The 22724-nt window shown below is 48.2% G+C and overlaps 5 protein-coding genes across 5 annotated transcripts; 4 read left to right on the top strand and 1 right to left on the bottom strand.

The window, feature by feature from the left end:
- Positions 1–217: 217 nt before the first annotated feature.
- Positions 218–2110, top strand: PGRI_039190 (splicing factor cactin; the record flags this gene model as incomplete). Its single annotated transcript, XM_040791632.1, has 5 exons — positions 218–736; positions 798–1262; positions 1319–1948; positions 2009–2041; positions 2093–2110. The coding sequence occupies 5 exons, from the start codon at positions 218–220 to the stop codon at positions 2108–2110; spliced, it is 1665 nt and encodes a 554-aa protein (XP_040645709.1).
- A 1082-nt stretch (positions 2111–3192) lies between these two features.
- Positions 3193–4594, top strand: PGRI_039180 (Winged helix-turn-helix transcription repressor DNA-binding; the record flags this gene model as incomplete). Its single annotated transcript, XM_040791631.1, has 2 exons — positions 3193–3960; positions 4061–4594. The coding sequence occupies 2 exons, from the start codon at positions 3193–3195 to the stop codon at positions 4592–4594; spliced, it is 1302 nt and encodes a 433-aa protein (XP_040645708.1).
- Positions 4595–9969: 5375 nt separating this feature from the next.
- On the bottom strand, positions 9970–10712 carry PGRI_039170 (60S ribosomal eL34 domain-containing protein; the record flags this gene model as incomplete). Its single annotated transcript, XM_040791630.1, has 4 exons — positions 9970–10158; positions 10365–10548; positions 10614–10627; positions 10689–10712. 4 exons carry the CDS (start codon positions 10710–10712, stop codon positions 9970–9972), a joined length of 411 nt encoding a protein of 136 aa, XP_040645707.1.
- A 412-nt stretch (positions 10713–11124) lies between these two features.
- On the top strand, positions 11125–18666 carry prp8 (U4/U6-U5 snRNP complex subunit PRP8; the record flags this gene model as incomplete). The annotated part of the gene is made up of 1 exon (XM_040791629.1): positions 11125–18666. The coding sequence occupies one exon, from the start codon at positions 11125–11127 to the stop codon at positions 18664–18666; it is 7542 nt and encodes a 2513-aa protein (XP_040645706.1).
- Positions 18667–20121: 1455 nt separating this feature from the next.
- On the top strand, positions 20122–22654 carry PGRI_039150 (Cytochrome c oxidase, subunit Vb; the record flags this gene model as incomplete). Its single annotated transcript, XM_040791628.1, has 8 exons — positions 20122–20907; positions 20968–21021; positions 21284–21521; positions 21662–21715; positions 21945–22103; positions 22231–22331; positions 22402–22492; positions 22566–22654. The coding sequence occupies 8 exons, from the start codon at positions 20122–20124 to the stop codon at positions 22652–22654; spliced, it is 1572 nt and encodes a 523-aa protein (XP_040645705.1).
- Positions 22655–22724: the final 70 nt, after the last annotated feature.

Raw genomic sequence — 22724 nt, 5'->3', positions numbered from 1 at the left:
GACTTGTTGATTTACAAGGAGTTGTGAAGTTAAGAAGTTCCCAGGTTGTTGTCTCGTATAGCTGCCTGGGGCCATAAGGGAAGGTTTGCCGCCTGCTTGACTTTCCCGCTGATCTCCCGAACTTCTGACTTCGCATTTCGACATCCAAACTACATACGTTCGGGGCTACCTTTCGCTCTGATCCTTATTATTCGTTATACTCTTACAAGTTTTCACGATGTCTGCGCGATTTCCAAACCGATCAGACCAAAAGCGCAGCAGGTCGCGATCGCCATCCTCGTGGCGTCAGGCTCAGAAACATCCTCGTCGGGACGACGGCGAATGGCGCGATCGACAAGACTCGGATCGCAGATGGAATAATGATAGATCGGGCCCTTCGCAACAACCTCGCAACATGCGCGATCAAGTCCGGCTCAACTTAATCCAGGAAGACCAGCAAGAGCGCGAGTGGGTCGCGCAGGAGGATCTATTCGTGCTCAAGCAGGCAAAAAAGAAGGCAGAGATTCGAGTCAAGGAAGGTCGCGCAAAGCCTATCGACTGGTTGACGGTTACTCTCCGCATCATTGATCCTACGCGTGATCCCTTGGACGACGAGATAGCAGACTCCGATCTGGATGTTGTGGACCCGGACGGTGTGTTTGAGGGACTATCGCAGACTCAATTGAAGGACTTGGAGAAGGACATCGATACATTTTTGAATCTTGAGACAAATGCGAAGAACCGCGAATTCTGGCAGGTAATGTTCTCCCTCTCTGCTATCCACTGGACACCCCCGTTGACCACCGTTCGCTCTACAGACTATGAAAGTTATCTGTCGAGATCGTCAAAAGACCGTTACACCCGAGGGTCGCGCACTCAATTCTGTGGCTGCTGATATCAACAAACTACTAAGCCCGAAGACCTACGAGCAGCTCCAAAATCTCGAAGTACAAGTGAAACGAAAGTTGAACTCGAATGAGCCGATCGATACAGATTACTGGGAAGAGCTGCTGCGCAGTCTGACTGTGTGGAAGGCCAGGGCGAGTCTGAAAAATGTTTATCAAGCGATTATTGATGAACGTGTTCGCGACCTGAGGAGACAACAAAGACAGGAAGCCGAATCAATTCGGGAAAAGCTTGCTCCTCTCGCTCCGGTTGTCAATACGGGTGATGCAACAAATCATGCTGAGTTTGAAAGTCTGGATCCAGAGCCGTTGCTCCAGGTTCGCCCGGAGGACAAAGGCTTGGAAATCATGGACGAGTCTGCATTCCTTAACCAAGTAGTATGTTTTAGGCTTCCTCTCATTTATCCCAACCCACATGCTAATTAAATGCGCAGGCCCGCGAACGCCAGAAAATTATCCGTATGGGTTTTGTCCCACTACGACACCGAGCAGTAGAGAAGCCCTCCGCAATAGTGTCGAATCCGACATCTACCAATGCCCCCGCGGCCTCTGTATCCACGCGGTTCTCGTCCATCCCGAACGAGGACTTCTCACAAGCGACTAAAGCACTATATGAAAGGGAGCTCGCCAAGGGTGTCAGTGAAAATGAGGAAATATTTACAGGCGAAGAGGCCGTGAGCACGAGCTCACAACCTCAATGGGCCGGTAAGCATCGACCTCGAAAGCCGCGGTACTTCAATCGAGTTCAAATGGGTTATGAATGGAACAAATACAATCAGACCCATTATGACCATGACAACCCGCCACCCAAGGTTGTACAAGGTTACAAATTCAACATCTTCTACCCCGACTTGATCGACAAGACCAAAGCCCCGACTTACCGGATTGAGCGTGAGAACGGTCGCAAACGTGGCGAGTCATCGGCCGAAGCGGGTGAGGAAGATACCTGTCTCATTCGATTCATGGCTGGACCTCCATACGAAGACCTTGCCTTTCGAATTGTCGACAAAGAATGGGACTATAGTGCCAAACGAGAGAGGGGTTTCAAGAGTACATTTGACAAGGTATGCTGTGCTACTAGATGGTCTCTCTGTTTCTCAACTGACGTGATTATTTCCTTTTAGGGAATTCTTCAACTTCATTTCCAATTCAAACGGGTAAGTTTCTCTTTTGGTTTTTTTTTCGAAGATAATACTAACAAGTCTCAGATCTATTATCGAAAGTAACACATGCGCAACAAATCCACATGGGCGTCATATCGGGATGGAGAGAAAGTGGGCTATAGTGTATGCAGGGAGATGTTCGGGGAAAGGGGGGGAATGTATTTTCCAGTGACTTGATATCCAGTGATCCAGGTGAACCCCGGATTGATTGGACTGGAAATATTTCCCCCAAAGTTTTCGCAGAATAAGCCGGACTTGATATCTGGAGATATCAATGCTTGATTTAACCACTTCTTAAATTTGACCGTCTTATCACCCTTTTTTCTCTTGCCTATAATCTTTCAGGGGGTGATCAAACTTTCTTGTCTTGGCCATAACTAGTGTATCAACACTATCTCTCTCTCTTTTTTTTTTCTTTTCTTATTTTGCTAATACTCGCAACACAGACGTTGTCCTTTTGGGTGACACTATCCCGGCCTGCAGGAGTAGGATGTATTCCTGACTTCCGGCTGGTTAGATGCATTGAGAAAAAGAAACAATTTGGCTATGAGAACAAAAAGAACTTTAGCAGCTCATAACTTCCAGAAAGGCCGGAATGAAGCCGGTGTAAATGGCGACTTCCTGCAGGTTCCCATTCGACCATTTGACCATTTGACCATTTGACCATTTGACCATTTGACCATTTGACCACCCCGTTCTGGCTAGGAGACTGGTCCTATTCGTTCTAGTGGCATGTAGCATGTAGCACCAGATTCAGCCACTTTGACCTCCTGGCCATTGTATGCTCCGTTGCACGAGGCAATCTATGTTTTTTGATTTTGATTTTTTTGAATTTTCTTTTTTTTTTTTTTTGAAAATACGGAGACCTTCAATACATCCAGACCGTCTTTTGCTTAGAAGCATCTATGAGGTTATTTGCAGAGAGAATATGATGTGTTGGCATTATACAGCTCCAAATCTTCATCCTTTGACAACTCTTATCTCTTCTTTTTCCCCTTCTCATTCTTGTTTCCTCTTCAATATTATCTTCTCATATCCTCTCCCCCGCACTTTCATGCTTCTCTTTCTCTTTACTCTTCCACTCTTCTACCCTTCTATCATCCACATCAAGTCAATATCACGGCTGGATGTTGCCTTGCTCAAACATGGATTTCTCATTTCCCTCGCACCATTTCGACAGGGTCCAGATTTCAGACCAAGACCCCAAGCCTGATCTACTGTCACAACCAGAAGCACCATCTCAGGGCACTAGTAATCTCACGGCGACTACTAATGGATTCAGTGTAGCTGACTGGGCGAGATGGAGATCCCAGTCAGCTCCTCTGTCTCCTCGTCACTATGAAGGTTACAGTCTTCCTCATGTTGCTGATGGTGAGACATACGGCTTGGGCCCGTTGCCTCAGGAGCCCATTGGGGATCCAAATGGGTATCTCGATTACCGCACAAATGTCAACCCCGGCATAGCTACCGCAACCTTTGAGGCATTGGCTCCTCAGGTCGATGATGGCCACTCAGATTGGCCACTTCTGCAATCACCCCATGCCTTCAAAGACCAGTCATACAACTATCCCCAGTTGGTACCTTTTCAGCCACCTCCAGACTCCCCGCCGTCGCCACTTTCTGAGGTCTCGTCCTACCACTCTCCGCAATCCCTTGCTGCTTCGAGCCCGGGAATGGCGAACCCAACAGGGGATCGTCTTTCACCACGTTCAAGCACTGGTGACAATAGAGAGGAGCGTCCTGGACAGCCTCCTTACTCTGTTCTCATCTACCAGGCCTTGAAGGAAGCACCAGGCAACAAGCTTCAACTCCAGAGCATTTATGCCTGGTTTGAAGCAAATACAGACAAGGGAGGGGACCCAAACGCAAAGGGGTGGCAGAACAGTATTCGACATAATCTCTCAATGAACGCGGTAAGTCTCACTTCTCATAACTCATTCCCTCACTTCTTTGTTACCATGCATTTGATTCAATATCTGCTATATTTGATATCAACACTAATCCTATGTCTAGGGATTCGAGGCAGTAAAGGAAGAAGTTGGTCCAGGCAAGAAGGCAGTGAACTTCTGGAGGCTGACTCCGGAGGCTATCCACAGCGGCGGCATCCAATCAACTACTCGTTACCGCAAGCTTCAACACCAAAAGAAAGCCGTGGGCTCAGGCCACCGTGGACCCACACGTCAGTCCTCGGAGTCCAAGAGAGTCCCTGCCACGAAGGTTGTCAAATCACGCAGCACGAACAGTCCCCATAGCGAGCGCGCCGAAGCATATCATCATCAAGTACTAAACACCAACCTCAATATAGGACATGAATACGATCCAATGAGCTTTCCAGCCACCCAAAGACATATGCAATACCCCATGGGTCCTATTGTCGGGTGCACCCCATTACAAGACAACAATACGGTCTTTGTCGATACCAATGGACCAGGGTCAGCATTTGATGTGGGCCATGATTGGTATGCTCCAGGGTCGGGCTTCAACCGGGTCCAGGATCCACTTGATGGACCCGGTCGATCATCATGGGATTTGAAAAAAGAAATTTAAGCAAACCAAACTGGAGGGGAGGGGAGGGGGGGGAGGGAGTGGTGGAGGTGATAGGACAAGATTTAGCGATGGAAAAGCGCGGAGAAGTTGGAGTACATGCTCAATTGTTTTTTTCTTTTCAGTTTTCCTGATTTCCACGCCTTTTTTCTTTACTAATTTTCAGGCCATTGGTCGAAACCGTGGTCATTGAGCACACTAGAGGCATGGCGTTATCTGAAGTGCCCATTTATTTTTGAATTCAGAATGTATTTGGCGGGCGTTCCACGGAGCCACATGGCAAAGGAGATCTATCTGCAATTTTTTCACTTCTCTAATTTGCTTTTTATGTTAAGTTTTCTCTCTTTTTCAGTTCTGGCATGAGCAACACATATTTTCTTTTCAAATGTACCATAAGCGGGTGTTTCTGAACTTTGAATCCTCAAGATTCCAATCAAGATCAATCACAAAGGCACAGATGGTGTCAATCGTCGCTCTTTGTCATGTCTACTACTCCATATTAGATCTTCAATAGCGCGCTTGAGTCATGTATCTCATATGATCTCGCTTCTCAAGTCCCACATGTCTCCAGTTCCAAATGTACATTGTAATATTGGGCATGAATAATGCCAAGAAATGAAAAATATCCACGCTTCTACTGCTTAGCCCCCAGATTTCTGTATTGAATAAGCAGTAACTCCTCCGTATTCATTAGCATTGCTCTTGTATGTAGCATGGACCACATGCTGTGCTGCTGATAACGCCTCTCACGCTTGCACAGCGGTGTCTCAAGTGACAGGAATAGCCTCCAACCATAGTAAAAGGAAAACATGTTGACCACCTGCATGTCTCCATTAAACCTAGGGACATTACAGGGGACTTTACTTCTTACAGAGTACGGAGTACAATGGAGCGCATTTGGCGTCCTTCCTTTTTAGTTTTCTTTAGCCTTTCTTGACAGCTTCTGTCCTTAATTAGCCACGCTGACCAACCCCACTAACACCCCGCTATACTATATAGTCTATCCACTAATACAGTAGTCCAGGGTGCTGGGGCGACGCGGACATCCTTGGCTGCATCGGCTGCATCGGCTGCTGCGTGTTGCGTTTCCCATGACCATGTCTCCTCCCTGTCATTACCCACTTCCCCTATTGTCGGTGTCCCGGGAGAAGGGAATCTGATACCCTCGTTTTCAGATACCAAATCATAGGGACCGTGCGGACCCTATTTTTCCTTTTTTTTTACCATAGTGTATTCCCAAGGAAACCACCCCTGCTGAAACTACCGAGATAGAGGAGCTCAATTGTAGGGATGCTATAGTTCGGACATAGTAACATACTACGGAGTACATCTCCTGTATTATCAATTTCTTTTCCTAAGTTATGCAATTTGTCCTCCATAAGGGCAATTATCTATGCACTAGTCAATCAGAAGATTTCATATTGTAATGCCATGCCTATGACAGGCTCGTGCGATAGGGAGATCGGCACGCCAGTGAAAATGCGAGACTGACAACATGGCCTATTATGTTTCCCTGTAATATTACGAGGCAGAGTGAACAAATTGTGAAAATAATGCTGTTATATATGGTTATCATGAATTATCATTATTACCCGGTTTGCAGGTGGAGAGTATATAAATACATACGTACTTAAAGAATACCACTAGGGTATGAGCAACTTGCATCCGCGGACATGCAGCGCAGTAGGTTTTATGCTGTAATTAAGGAGCCACTCATATTAGACAGTAGTATGTACCTGTGCATCGTCATACAGGTGGCAGCTGCAATGCCGTTCACAACGCGGCTGAATATGCCAGTACATATTTGAAGTTGAGTTTCGAAGGCCCCCCACGGGCCGTGCCGATTGTAACTTATTTTTTATATATACTAGATTAGATGTTCGTATTCTTCTTAGATTGGAGCAAAAGGGCAATTGGGCAGTTTTCGATCTTATTATTAATCTAACCCTAACTCCAGGGCTGCTTAGGGCTATTATACAAAATGCGTTTACTGCCTATGTACTTCGTACTTGTTGTGCACATGTGTACACCAATGCCCTCAGTGCCAATTTTAACTCCCGCTTGGACCCTTTCTTAAGCCAAATAGGGTATGAGATCCTCTCGTGACAGTCTGCAGCTTAATTAGTGGCCCAGCTGAGTGGGAGTTCGCTGTTAGACATAGGGTAGAGTAGATTGTCCAACCGCGTCCCGCAGTATTACCAATCGTGTACTGACAATCACTAGCTTCCTTTGTTAAATGGGGGCCGAGCTCTTAGCGTACATCTTACTACAACATACGGAGTAGGCTAGCGATGAACCCAATCACCCAGTGAGAGGGGCGCTCCTACTATGACGGTTCCGATGTCCCTCAGATGCTATGTCCTCATCTCACTGTCTGTGTACTCTGTATATTGATCTCTTTCTCTTTCCTTATATTTTGCTTTTCTTTTCTTCTTGACGTACATACCCATATGTTACGTCCATAGTGTATTTGAAATATGATCTTCGTATTGATCTTTCTAGAGAGGTTTAGGGTCTTCCATGCAGGGTAAATAAAGGCAGCCAATATCAATAGTCTCGATTGCAAGCGCAAGGACCTTCAGGCACAGCCCCACCGTTCAACCCGAAAAAATTCACGTTATCAGTATCAGTTCGAGCCCAATCCAGGGTTCATCCTAGATAGATTTCGATCTGTCAATTATTCAGTAAGGCAAATCGGGAACATGAGAAAGGGGTACTCCATAAATCTCGTCATTCTTTTGATCTGCATGACATCAATTGACGCGGGTATGGAGGTGTCACTTAATATGTACTCAGTAGCCGATAGGTTGTCCAGCCTGCTGGAATCCGGGATTTGCAGCCGGTAAGCCCCAAAGTTTTCTCTTTGCAATGTAGGTTATAAGGAAAAAGGAAAGGTTTTGAGGAAAATATACCATTTGATATAAAATATAGTATTAGTAGCCTCTTTTATTTCCATTCCGGCTTTCTATTCTCGTATAAACCGCACGAACCTCTTCCCGTTGGGCGTTTGTGGGATGGAACGGCCCGGTTCGACAGCTGTCAATTATGCATACGCTCGAGCTTTCTGTGACAAGCGCCCTCGGAATAGGTAATTGGAGGGAGTAATGCGACACAGTACAATCGCCTGACCGCTTCTTGAGCCCCAGCCCAAGGCCGATCCCATTGTCTGCTGTCATCCGTATCCCTGGGTCCGATCAGAGGCGGCAATAGTTCCGCACCTCTTTGCTTTTTTTACAGTAAAAGAAAAAAAAAAAAGAGATATTCGGATCCGAGGTAGGTTACTTATTCTATTGGCTAATTCGAAAGGGGATTGGACCAATTGCAGCGATCACGTACTTCACATATGCGCTACGTACTCCGTACTCCGTACTTAGTAAAACAATGGAAGTAGAGGGATTGATCTTCATTGGTACACCGGCACTTTGACCCTTCCATATACCTAAACTGGTGGTGGAGCAGATATATTAGATCTTTAATTTGTTTTTGTTACTAGTTCACATAATTGATTTTGAACCCTAAAAAGTACCTGTGGACTTAGGCCTCGGGAATGCCCGTAAGTAACTCCAGTGTATCTTCAACCAATCTCATTTGCAGCCTCGAGCAGGTCAAGGCACAAAGGACCTGCAGCATGAAAGCTCCTGCCTGAAATAGCAGTCCAAGATATCGAGAATACTCGTTTCTATATTTTCAATACAGCTCTTTTGATTTCAATTACTATGGCCCGTATACGCAGATCCAGCTCACAGATTATATGTGGATTAATGTAAATCTTTTACGAACACATTTGGAAAATATATCTTCAAACTAGAGGTATTCTACAGTAAAGGCCCTGGGAGCTTTCCCGACAAGCGGTGTCGTTTAACCCTAAGCCTGACGCATGGCTGGTCAGTGTTTCAATCTGCTGAAGAACTTAACCCCGCGGACATATACACCCCTCACAATGACATTAACAGACCTTCTATGGTTGAATATAGTAGTCAATACCCTGTAGTAAAGAGACATGTATTCCCCTTTCAGCTATGCTTCGAATATTATGAAAGGCAGCTACTTGGCGCAGAAGAGCATCGCTTTACTAATTAAATCTAGACCAAGCTATACCTAGGGTAAGTGTTGTATTTACAGCATGAGCTATAGAGTGGCTTATGGCATTATGTTCAATGTTGGTTGATATTGGAAGATTGGTACAACAGAAGTGGTGTGCGCGTTCGCGTCCAAGAGAAAAATTGTGAACTGGAAATACTGTTTTAGGTGCTTGCGATAACTATTGATGCCTAGGTAAGCCTACTCAATTGTGTCAAAACTGCCATGCAGTTGGATAATAAATTGTGATTCTGAGCACCGAAGGCGAGTTTCAAAATGCAGAGAAGAAGTCAAAATAGACAGTGGGAATGTTGCATGCTCCTCTCTTGATGCTGCAGAAAGCGTTGAGATATAAATATGTTGTTCACATGCACATTTTCAATTTTTATTCCTGAGAAAAGACGGTCTGTATCGAAGCCTTAGGTTTTCTATAACGTTCATTAATAGTGAACAAAAGAGAGCTAGGCTTCTATCGAACAGAAAGCCATACTCTATATACTAAAATAGTTCTAGAGGTCCTAATCGATGGACCACAGGCTGGAAGATATCCAGAGATATCCAGCATCACACAGTTTGGAATGTTTAACCAGGTATTTCCAGAAAAAGGACGAGACAGCAGCTATAGGAGAGTTATACATACTTGAGTGAGGTGAGTTGACTTGGTCAAATATTTTATTCACCCGTAAGTACAAGGCCTAGATCAATTGACCAGACCAAGTGGGGTCTTAGTTGCACGTAGGTAATGAATAGCACTAGCTTCTACGAGATCGAGACCGAGATCACCCAGGTACACTTTACCCATGGATGCTAGGAGAATTACACTCGGCTACGGTTGTCAACCTGGAGAACGCCCTTGTACTACTCAGCGATAACTACGTTTCGTCTGAACCTGAGGGCGTGGGCGCCTATACCTGGTGCAGATCAACAAGAGATGTTGGTGGGCTGAAAGATATTGCCCGTCCCCCATTATAGCCCTGCAGACTTACCCAAATGTGTCAACAGCTAGAGATCGAGTGCCACAATTTCTGACTGAAACAAACACAACATGTACGAGGCTTCCACCCGGGAAGCCGATTCAAGACCACGGGAATAATTTCAGACAACTTGATTCGACATGTCAGGGAATCTCTCATGAAGGTAAATGAAATTGATTCATTTGCTTAGCCACGAGCCTTTTTTTTTGGACTCGTGTGCTAGCTGTTCCTGTTCATCTTTAATATTTTAAGAGAACCATTCCCAGCCGTTTTTCCCCTAACGTTCGCTCCACCGTAAAAGGACAACACCGACAAAAAGCACGCTTAGCGCTTGGCGGCCTTCTGCTGGGACTCCTTGAGGACCTTCTTGACGATCTTCTGCTCCTCAATCAGGAAGGCACGGACAATGCGGTCCTTGACGCAGCCAGCGCAGCGAGAGCCACCGTAGGCACGGCTGACATTCTTCTTGGGGCGCGAGATCTGAGAGTACTCGCGGGGACGGAGGGCAGGGATCTGTTAAAAATGAAAACGTCAGCCAACGACTCCAAAATTCAGCAAGACGGTCGTAAGGATGTTGTAGCGTTTCGGTTGGCCATTCATTCGTACACCTGTCCATCCAAACAGAGTTTTTTTCAAGTCGTTCGGTTGGCCCACACGCAATCGCACACATCCCACACAACCGTCCAAAAATGCACCAGGGATGCCAAGGGAGTACTCACACCGGGGAGCTTGATGCCGCAGTCACCGCACTTGGGAGCAGTACCCTTCTTCTTCAGGTGAAGGTAACGGAGCTCGCCGCCGGGGGTCTTGATGATGCGAACCTTGTTGGACCGCGTGTTGTACCTATTGAAAGCAAAAAAACCCGTCAATAACTCGTTCGAAATGGTGATAGCCATCCTGCTACTAGAATCATCGTGTAGATTATGGTGGTGCGATGGATTGGTCTTTAGGGAGAATTTTGAACGTACGGGTTCCGGCGGCGCTGGAAATCGAGAAGAGTCAGATCAATAATTTTCCGGTCAGGATTTCCGGATAGAACTCACGTATTGCAGTCTGTTGTTGGTCATCTTGACTGTACTTGAACTGGTCAAGGGCGGCAGTTGTCGGAGTTGTCGTAAAGCAGAGTGAAATATGTCGAGATGGGTTTGTGTGGGTTTCTGCTTCAGCCGACGCTAGCGCATATTTGGCGAGGTTGCGCTAGTCCCAATGCGGAATAGTGCAAGTCGGAGCCGCCACTTCTCAAAGTTCTACGGAGACAGGAGCAGAGATAGTCACATCGCGTAGGGGATCGTGGATCTCTATCTTTGTCGCGTTTTCATCTTAATCTTCCATCTCCCCATCACCCAGCTCTTTTCTTCCAGTTGTATTTCTTTTTTTGCTAGCTGGACGTCTTGCTACATATGACCTCCAACCTGGCTTGACGCGACTTGGAACCAACACAACCTCTACGAGGGAGGGTTCCATCCATCACTTACCATCATGGCATCATTGCCCCCTCCCCCTCCCCCCCCTCCAGGATGGGGTGCAGCTCCTCCTTCTCTGCCAATGGCGCCGCCGCCCCCGGGATACCAGCCGCCGGCCGACCCGAATGTCGCAAAATTTGCGCAGAAGAAAAACGAATGGCTGCGCACGCAACGTAATCGGTTTGGTGAGAAGCGCAAAGCAGGATTTGTCGAGACACAAAAGGCCGATATGCCACCAGAGCATCTGCGAAAAATCGTGCGAGATATTGGCGATGTTTCACAGAAGAAATTCACCAACGAAAAGCGGAGCTATCTCGGTGCGCTCAAGTTCATGCCTCATGCCGTCCTCAAGCTATTGGAAAACATGCCGATGCCTTGGGAGTCAGCAAGAGAAGTTAAGGTTCTTTACCACGTCAACGGCTGTCTGACTTTAGTCAATGAGACACCGCGTGTCATCGAACCTGTCTTCCACGCCCAGTGGGCAACGATGTGGATGTCCATGCGTCGGGAGAAAAGTGATCGGAGACACTTCAAGCGGATGCGTTTCCCCCCATTTGACGACGAAGAGCCGCCTCTTTCGTGGTCGGAAAACATTGAAGATGTTGAACCATTGGAGCCTATTCAGATGGAACTGGATGAGGCCGAAGATGCCGCAGTTTATGAGTGGTTCTATGACCACCGTCCTCTTCTCGATACTCCTCATGTGAATGGTCCGAGCTACAAGAAGTGGAATTTGTCTCTTCCTCAGATGGCCACTCTCCATCGACTCAGTCACCAGATTCTGAGTGATGTTATCGACCAAAACTACTACCACATGTTCGACCTGAACAGCTTTTTCACAGCTAAGGCTCTTAACGTCCCCATTCCTGGTGGACCCCGTTTCGAGCCTTTGTACAAAGATATCGATCCTAATGACGAAGATTTCAGCGAGTTCAACGCCATCGACCGCATCATTTTCCGTGCCCCGATTCGAACTGAGTACCGGGTCACCTTCCCTTTCCTCTACAATACCCTGCCTCGAAGCGTCAAAGTCGCTTGGTACTCGCATCCCCAGGTTGTCTACGTTCTTACCGAGGATCCCAACCTCCCGGCTTTCTACTTCGACCCCGCCATCAACCCGATCTCCTCCCGCTCCGTCGCCCCTAAAAATATCACCGTCAGCCACGAAGACCAAATCTTCGGGCCTGGCAATAATGAAGACGACGAATTCGAGCTTCCCGGTGAGGTCGAACCTTTCTTCGATGACGAAGAACTTTACACATCCGACACCGCGTCTGCCATTGCCCTGTGGTGGGCCCCTCACCCATTCGATAAGCGATCTGGCAAGATGGTTCGTGCTCAGGATGTGCCATTGGTCAAGCATTGGTACTTGGAGCACTGCCCAGAGGGTCAGCCTGTCAAAGTCCGAGTCTCATACCAGAAAATGCTCAAGACCTACGTTCTTAACGAACTGCACAAGGGTACACCCAAGGCTCAGAGCAAGCAGAATCTCATGAAGACTCTCAAAACGACCAAGTTCTTCCAGCAAACAACGATCGACTGGGTAGAGGCTGGTTTGCAAGTTTGTCGCCAGGGTTTCAACATGCTGAACCTGCTGATTCACCGCAAAAATTTGACTTACCTCCATCTTGATTACAACTTCAACCTGAAGCCTGTTAAGACATTGACCACGAAGGAGCGTAAGAAGTCTCGTTTCGGAAATGCTTTCCACTTGATGCGTGAAATCCTCCGGTTAACTAAGCTCATCGTCGATGCCCAAGTCCAATACCGTCTGGGTAACATTGATGCCTTCCAACTCGCAGATGGTATTCTTTATGCCTTCAACCACGTGGGCCAGCTTACCGGTATGTATCGGTACAAGTATAAGCTTATGCACCAGATCCGTTCCTGCAAGGATCTGAAACATTTGATTTATTACCGATTCAACTCTGGCCCCGTTGGAAAGGGCCCTGGGTGTGGTTTCTGGGCGCCCGCTTGGCGTGTTTGGCTTTTCTTCATGCGTGGTATCATTCCCTTGCTTGAGCGCTGGCTTGGAAACTTGCTTTCTCGTCAGTTTGAGGGTCGTCACAGCAAGGGTGTTGCCAAAACGGTCACCAAACAGCGTGTAGAATCTCATTTCGATCTGGAGTTGCGTGCCTCCGTCATGGCCGATCTTATGGACATGATGCCCGAGGGTATCAAGCAAAACAAGGTCAACGTGGTTTTGCAACATCTATCAGAAGCCTGGAGATGTTGGAAGAGTAACATTCCATGGAAGGTTCCTAGCCTGCCTGCACCGATTGAGAACATTATTCTTCGTTACGTCAAAAGCAAGGCCGACTGGTGGATCTCCGTCGCTCATTACAACCGAGAGAGAATTCGCCGTGGTGCCACCGTTGACAAGACTGTCGCAAAGAAGAACCTTGGTCGACTCACGCGTCTCTGGCTCAAGTCCGAGCAGGAGCGTCAGCACAACTATATGAAAGACGGCCCTTATGTTTCTTCTGAAGAAGGTGTTGCAATTTACACCACCATGGTTCACTGGTTGGAGTCTCGCAAGTTCTCCCCAATTCCCTTCCCCAGTGTTTCCTACAAGCACGACACCAAAATTCTGATTCTTGCACTCGAGCGGCTGCGCGAGTCATACTCTGTGAAGGGAAGACTGAATCAAACCCAGCGAGAAGAATTGGCTCTCATTGAACAGGCCTACGACTCCCCCGGCACAACCTTGGCGAGAATCAAGCGATTCCTCTTGACACAGAGAGCGTTCAAGGAGGTCAAGATTGATATGAACGATAACTACAATAACATCAATCCTGTCTACGACATCGAGCCCATTGAAAAGATCACGGACGCTTATTTGGATCAGTACCTTTGGTACCAATCAGAGCAGCGCCATCTCTTCCCCGCTTGGATCAAGCCCTCCGACTCTGAAGTTCCTCCTCTACTCACATACAAGTGGACACAAGGCATCAACAACCTGTCCAATGTCTGGGAGACTTCCGAAGGCGAGACGAACGTCATGATTGAGACTGAGCTGTCCAAGGTCTATGAGAAGATTGATCTCACTCTGCTGAACCGGCTACTCCGTTTGATCATGGACCACAATTTGGCTGACTACATCACCGCGAAGAACAATGTTCAGCTCAGCTACAAAGACATGAACCACACCAACAGCTATGGACTGATTCGCGGTCTCCAGTTCTCGGCCTTCGTGTTCCAGTACTACGGGTTGATGATCGATTTGTTGCTCCTTGGTTTGCAGAGAGCCAGTGAAATGGCCGGCCCTCCCGGAAGTCCCAATGATTTCTTGCAATTCAGAGACCGTGCCACTGAGACAAGGCACCCCATCCGTCTGTACACCCGTTACGTTGACAAGATCTGGATCTTCTTCCGATTCCAGGCCGATGACTCCCGTGACCTGATTCAGCGGTTCTTGACCGAGAATCCTGACCCTAACTTTGAGAACGTCATTGGTTACAAGAACAAGAAGTGCTGGCCTCGCGATTGTCGTATGCGCTTGATGCGCCACGATGTCAACCTTGGTCGTGCTGTTTTCTGGGACATGAAGAACCGCCTCCCCAGGTCCATGACCACCATTGAATGGGATGATACATTCGCCAGCGTGTACAGCAAGGACAACCCCAACTTGCTCTTCTCGATGAATGGATTCGAAGTCCGGATTCTACCCAAGATGCGGAATTTGAACGAGGAGTTCTCAGTCAAAGACAGTGTCTGGTCGCTGGTCGATAACTCCACCAAGGAACGTACGGCACATGCCTTCCTCCAGGTTACTGAAGAGGATGTTCAAAAATTCAATAACCGTATCCGACAAATCCTAATGTCCTCTGGTTCGACCACTTTCACCAAGATTGCTAACAAGTGGAACACTGCTTTAATTGCTCTTTTCACTTACTACCGCGAGGCTGCGGTGTCGACTGTCAACCTTCTCGATACCATCGTGAAATGTGAAACAAAGATCCAGACTCGAGTCAAGATTGGTCTTAACTCTAAGATGCCTTCTCGTTTCCCTCCGGCGGTGTTCTACACACCCAAGGAGCTTGGAGGTCTTGGCATGATCTCAGGATCTCACATCCTCATCCCCACCAGTGATAAGCGTTGGTCTAAGCAGACCGACACTGGTATCACCCACTTCCGAGCGGGTATGTCTCATGACGAGGAAACATTGATTCCAAACATCTTCCGATACATCATCCCCTGGGAAGCTGAGTTCATTGACTCTCAGCGTGTTTGGATGGAATACTCGCAGAAGCGTATGGAAGCCCAGCAGCAAAACCGTCGCCTTACATTGGAGGATCTAGAGGACAGCTGGGATCGTGGTCTTCCCCGTATCAATACGCTCTTCCAAAAGGATCGAAGTACCCTCAGCTTTGACAAGGGCTTCCGACTCCGCGCTGAGTTCAAGCAATACCAGCTGATGAAGAGCAATCCGTTCTGGTGGACCAACCAGCGACACGATGGTAAACTCTGGAATCTCAATGCCTACCGCACTGATGTTATCCAAGCATTGGGTGGTGTCGAAACAATCCTCGAGCACACCTTGTTCAAGGCGACAGCTTTCCCATCTTGGGAGGGTCTGTTCTGGGAAAAAGCGTGTCTCGCCAAGGGAACCCGTCTATTGCGATACGATGGGACCGAAATCAATGTCGAGGACGTGCGCGAAGGTGACCAACTTCTAGGTCCCGACGGTGAGCCTCGCCGTGCATTCAACATAGTGAATGGCACCGACCGCCTATACCGCATCAAGATCGGCGGTGATAGAGAAGATCTTGTGGTGACGCCGAATCATATTCTGGTGCTTTATAGAGAGGGTGCCTCCGATGGTCCGGAAAGGCAGACGGTGGAGATGACTGCTGCCGAGTTTGCTGCCCTTTCTACCGAGGAGAGAGGCCTGCATAGCGCCTTTACATCTGCTAGGGCTGAGAAGGGTGTTGAGCGTTCAGCTCCTCAGACGCACAGTTTCAAGATTGAGCACATTAGCCTTGAACCTGAGGAGACCGAATGGGCTGGTTTCCGAGTCGACAAAGATCAACTTTACCTGCGCCATGACTACCTTGTCCTGCACAACAGTGGTTTCGAAGAAAGTATGAAGTTCAAGAAACTCACCAACGCTCAGCGGTCCGGTCTGAACCAGATTCCCAACCGTCGATTCACTCTCTGGTGGTCGCCGACCATCAACCGCGCCAACGTCTACGTTGGTTTCCAGGTGCAACTTGATCTGACTGGTATCTTCTTGCACGGCAAGATTCCCACCCTGAAAATTTCGTTGATTCAAATTTTCCGTGCGCATTTGTGGCAAAAGATCCACGAATCGGTGGTTATGGATTTGTGTCAAGTTTTAGATCAGGAATTGGAGCAGCTTGGCATCGAGGCTGTTCAGAAAGAGACTATTCACCCTCGTAAATCTTACAAGATGAACAGCTCTTGTGCGGATATCCTGCTCTTCGCGACGAACAAGTGGAATGTCACCCGACCTTCACTTGTATTCGACACTAAGGACGTCTACGAGCCAACCACCACAAACAAGTTCTGGATCGATGTGCAGCTCAGATATGGTGACTACGATTCTCACGACATTGAGCGGTATGTTCGTGCTAAGTACCTCGACTACACCACGGACAGCATGAGTATCTATCCTTCCGCCACTGGATTGATGATTGGCGTTGATCTTGCATACAACCTCTTCTCGGCTTACGGACAGTACTTCCCAGGCCTCAAGACCCTGGTTCAACAAGCCATGGCTAAAATCATGAAAGCTAATCCAGCTTTGTATGTCTTGCGTGAGCGTATACGCAAGGGTCTCCAGCTGTATGCCTCGGAGAGCAGTCAGGAGTTCCTCAATTCTCAGAACTACTCCGAGCTCTTCAGCCCGCAGATTCAGCTCTTTATTGATGACACTAACGTCTATCGCGTCACGATCCACAAGACCTTTGAGGGTAACTTGACCACAAAGCCCATCAACGGCGCAATCTTTATCTTCAACCCTCGGACTGGACAATTGTTCCTGAAGATCATCCACACCAGTGTCTGGGCAGGTCAAAAGCGTCTGGGTCAGTTGGCCAAGTGGAAGACAGCCGAAGAAGTTGCAGCACTCATTCGGTCTCTCCCAGTGGAAGAACAACCGAAGCAGCTCATTGTCACCCGTAAGGGTCTTCTTGACCCTCTCGAGGTCCACTTGCTTGATTTCCCCAATATCTCCATTCGTGCCTCTGAGCTCCAGCTGCCCTTCCAGGCCGCCATGAAGGTCGAAAAGCTGGCCGATATGATTCTCCGTGCGACTGAGCCTCAAATGGTACTTTTCAACTTGTATGATGAGTGGCTCAAGTCAATCTCCCCGTACACTGCGTTTTCTCGACTCATTCTCATTCTCCGGGCTCTTCACGTCAACATCGACAAAGCCAAGATCATTCTTCGGCCCGATAAGACCGTTATTACTCAAGAGCACCACATCTGGCCATCCCTGTCTGATGAGGACTGGATCAAGGTTGAAGTGCAATTGCGTGATCTGATCTTAAACGATTATGGCAAGAAAAACAACGTGAACGTGCAGAGTTTGACCAGTAGCGAAGTTCGTGATATTATCCTGGGTATGGAGATTAGCGCGCCTTCTTTGCAGCGACAGCAGGCGGCGGAGATCGAGAAGCAGCAAGAGGAGCAAAAGCAGCTCACTGCTGTGACGACCAAGACTCAGAACGCTCGTGGTGAGGACATCATCGTCACCACTACGTCTCAGTACGAGCAGCAATCATTTGCATCCAAGACCGAGTGGCGTACTCGTGCAATTGCCACCTCCAACCTCCGGACGAGGGCCAACAACATCTATGTATCCTCTGATGACATTCGGGATGAAGGCTACACCTACATCATGCCTAAGAACATCCTCAAGCGATTCATCACCATCGCCGATCTCCGTGTGCAGGTTACAGGTTACATCTACGGTAGCTCTCCCCCGGACAATGACCAGGTTAAGGAGGTCCGCACCATTGTCATGATCCCACAAGTGGGTAACACCCGGGACGTCCAGCTACCCCATCAATTGCCGCAGCACGACTATCTTCAGAATTTGGAGCCACTCGGTATCATCCATACTGTTTCTGGCAATGAGCCACCGTACATGTCTGCGGCGGATGTCACACATCACGCACGTATCATGAACACCCATCCTTCATGGGATAAGAAGACCGTGACGATGACTGTCTCTTTCACTCCTGGATCCGTTTCACTTGCCGCCTGGGGTCTTACTCCAGCGGGCTACAAGTGGGGCGCAGAGAACAAGGATACAACCTCGGATCAGCCCCAAGGCTTCTCCACCAACATGGGTGAGAAGTGTCAGCTGCTCCTCAGTGACAAGATCCGCGGCTATTTCCTTGTGCCCGAGGATAACGTCTGGAACTACAGTTTCATGGGCAGCTCATTTGGTAGCGTGGAAAAGAGACCTATCTATGTCAAGATCGACACGCCGCTTAAGTTCTACGATGACCAACACCGACCCCTGCACTTCCAAAACTTCGCCGAGCTGGAAGACATTTGGGTTGACCGGTCTGACAACTTTGCGTAAACATGTGCAGCTGATCAGCAAAATTCTTTTTCTTTTTCCCAGCGTTATCTCTTTTTTTTTCTTCCCCCTTTTTTTTCAGTTGGGTTCTTGTACGACAACCTTAATTCATGTATTACAGCGAGAAACCTGAGGGAAAAGCCGTGGATTTTTTTTTTGTACAGTACGAGTTTCCTGCGAATACATTTTCTGTAACTGAATCTTTTTATTCTTTTTCTTAAATCTGTAAGTATACGAGGCAGTTGGCTTCGAAATGTAGATATCGCCACTTTTTCCTAAGATTGCCGCGATGTGAAGGCCAATAGAAAACCAAAGATATCAACCGAACGTCCGAGGGTTATAAAGCAAAGAAATGTATATTGAAATCGTCTCCGCTTTGATGCATCAGACCTTGATGACGGCCCGCTGTTAGAATTTCGGCAGCTCATCCGAATCACATATCTATTAGATTCAATGTGATAGCGTGGCTTATTGTGACTTGTTTCATTGGCCTTTCTCTTAACTTCAAGTCCAAACGCCAACATTGTGTGTTTCATCCTCTTGTTCTATTCTATTGGACATCTCTGACTCCCGCAGGACTTGGCTCCGAGGAAACCCGGTGCAATAGAATAGCTTGCCATCGCTTACTCGACTAACCTATACTGTATCAATCAGCCGATATCATCTTTTCCAGCAAGATGTGGAAGATCAGTCAGTCCAATGAGGTTTTTGATGTGCTATGTCCTCCAAGTCTGACATGCTTCACCTGTCTGTCTTTTTTTATTATGATGCTTGAATCTTCACCCTGGGCTCATACTGATCCCATGTTTTACATTTGGTATTTATCATTAATAGCCGCCTTTCCAACAATACTTATGGGGGTTCTACCGCTTAAAGTATTTCTTTAACCCCTCCCCTTGACGTTGGGAGTTGGGAGTCTGTGCGAAAGCAAAGCGGGAAAATCTTCGAGACTGGAAGGATGGGATACAACCTGCCTATCGAGAAAGACTTGACATTCAAAATCCTCTTGCAGTCCGGTCCACTGGAGACTAATGGAATCAGCCCGGCAACGCACGCTCCAAGTTGGTCACCGGCACACGTTTGGATTTTCTCCTAAGGGGCTCTCTAGATGTTATAGATGTGCCCAGCGCTTCGTGTATCGTTCACTCAGCTAGGAAATCTTTGTTACTTCGTACACATTATGACTGACCGATTATCCTGCAAGACCTGCCTACCATTTGAACCAAAGTAACCCTATCTATTCTCTGCACGTCAACTGTTGAGGGCTTTCTCTTCTTTGTTGCGATCACATATATAGGCAAGTTTCTCTTCACATCGTCCTAAGCAACAGCAGAGGTCTTTTTGTTGTTTGCCTTTCAACTCAAGAGAGACACTTAGCGAATAAACACGCCGTTGAATCGTTCACCTCCCAGCAGCCGCTTTACTTGCTGAGGCTACAGACTCTGGTGCTGTTTATACATGTCTGAACCACCGGCGGATCCTTACCGAGGCTCAATGCTTAACTACAGTCCTCATAACAGTGGCAGAGATGCCCGGCAGGATATTTCCTATGGCGCACCTCCGTTGCCCCCGCAAGATAGGCCCATTGGAACTCGTTATTCCGATACAACCCACTCAATCTATGTGCCTTCGTCGACTTTTAGCACGGATTACTCGGCCCAACGCCATCCCTCGCATTACGATACACACGGGTATACACTCTCCCCGATGCAAGGTAGCAGGAAACGACAATGTATCGATAATGAGACTGAGGCCAGTGGAGGCACTGATCATAATTATGGTTACCGGCATATCTTGCAAAATCCCATGGGTGACCCATCGGCTCCGGCAGGCGACTTGACTGACTTGACGTACGCTGGTCATGTCGGCGCTTCGTCCTCCTACCAGGCATTGAACCAGGACTACCTCCCAAGTTCTCTCCCACAACAGCATCACCACCATCGGCTCCCATCCCAAGCGTTTGTGGCTACAGGTCAAGGCTCTGAAGCTACGCGATCTTCCTCGCCGCAAATCGACCGTAGCCACTTGACCGCTCCAGGCATGCCTGCACGATTCCCTCGCCCCAAAGCACCAAAGACCAGATTCACTCCTGAGGAAGATGAAAGATTGATAGAATTAAAGGAGGTCCACAATCTTTGTTGGAGGGATATTGCGTGGTTCTTTCCAGGACGAAAACAACAGACGTTACAAGTCCGTTACAGTACCAAATTGAAGGAAAGAATCCCAGATTGGGGTGATGTTTGGGTATGTACATATTATCCTCACAAACCTAAGAAACTAGGACAGTGCTAAGACTTCGGATAGGATCAGAAACTGAGAGATGCGATCAAGGAGTATGAAGACAAGAAATGGACGTGGGTTTCCCGGACACTTGGGCCTGGTATAAGACCACAGGAGTGTCAGAAGAGAGCCGGAATAATTAATCTTGCATGATGTTGGAGTTTCTTTTTTGTTAGTTTAGAAGAAGTTGTTTATTATACTGTGACTTATAGGCCTAACATAAGCCATCCCGTGCCCTACACAAGCCCTATGCGTCCGAAAACGGACATTCTGCCGCTAGCTGAGCAGACCGCCTGTGCAGAGCTCCGACCAATTAAAAATAAGGCTGACTCATCACTAGTCGCGGTCATATGGGATGGGCCATCCACCAATCACAGGCCCTCGGGCCAAAGCGGCTTCAAACTCGCCCAACCTCAAACCTCCAAACTCCCTCTCCTGCCCCAAACGCCCCGCGTCATTCACCTCATCACCCTCCAGGACAATGTTCCTTCAACGTACAGCCTCCGCCCTCGCCAGGCGCTCGCCTGCCCGCGCTTTCACCCTCGCCCAGCGCCCCTTCTCTTCCTCCATCATTCGCTGTACGTGACTCCTCAAATGGCCTGATCCGGCCTTCGCACAACTGCTCCAACCCCCTGCGCACCCCGACCACAAGGGGCTATTTTCAGTCAATTGATATGAGCTACCTATTATTTCACCAGCTAATGCGAAACTTTTATAGCCAATGAGAAGAAGTGGACTCCCAAGCAGGAGGGCAAGATCCTGACCTTCGATGGTTAGTGCTTTACCCGGCCCCATAGTAGTCAATTGGTTTTCTTCTGGCCTCCGCCGTTCGAGATGTATCCATATAACCGCCCGCTCGAGAATCTGCGTGCAATTGGACGCCAGAAACCTCTGGCGGTGGTCATGCGGATACTTTTCCCGACCCACGGGCCAGGCTCGTTCTATATCAAGTGAATATCTACAAAACACAATACTGACTTATTTCTCCTGCCGGAATATAGAGATCAAGGTCGAGGATGACCTCTTCGCTCCCGGTGCCAAGCCTGGTACCATTCCCACCGACGTCGAGCAGGCCACCGGTCTTGAGCGTCTGGAACTCATCGGAAAGATGCAGGGCATTGACATCTTCGACATGCGTCCTCTTGATGCCTCCCGCAAGGGTATGACTCCTTCTCACAACTTCCATCACAAATCCTGAATGAATGACCAATACCGGGGGAATCGCATGATTGACCCTTTGGGGCGAAAACTGAGACATTGGCTAACCAAATTGGTGAATTTATACAGGCTCCCTCGAAGACCCCATTATCGTCAACAGCGCCGGTGATGAGCAGTACGCCGGTTGCACCGGTTTCCCCGCAGACTCCCACCAGGTCAACTGGCTGACCGTATGGCCGCCCTATCCAAGCCCAACCGGGCTAGTATTTCTGCTCTAGAGACTGACTCTCCGCCTTTTAGGTCTCCCGCGAGCGCCCCATCGAGCGCTGCCTCGAGTGCGGCAACGTGGTTAAGATGAACTACATCGGACCCGAGGAGGACCCCCACTCCCGTATGTTTACCGCTCTCTTTCTCGCCTGTAGTATATGATAACCCATTGCTTATACTAACGTCATCTCTCTCAGACGACCACGACCACGGTCACCACCACCCCCCTCACGTCGAGCCCAAGACCTTCGCCGACTACGTGAAGCCCGACTACTGGTACCGTTAAATCTTTAGTGCCGATTTTCTGCGTGCGCAGCGGTTTTCTCAGGTTATTGCTTGATAAACCTCAATACAGT

This window comes from Penicillium griseofulvum (genome assembly GCF_001561935.1).
Source record: "Penicillium griseofulvum strain PG3 chromosome Unknown contig_86, whole genome shotgun sequence".
NCBI lineage: Eukaryota > Fungi > Ascomycota > Eurotiomycetes > Eurotiales > Aspergillaceae > Penicillium > Penicillium griseofulvum.
The sequence above is the reverse complement of the archived record's forward strand: the minus strand, read 5'-3'. Positions and strand labels throughout refer to the sequence as shown.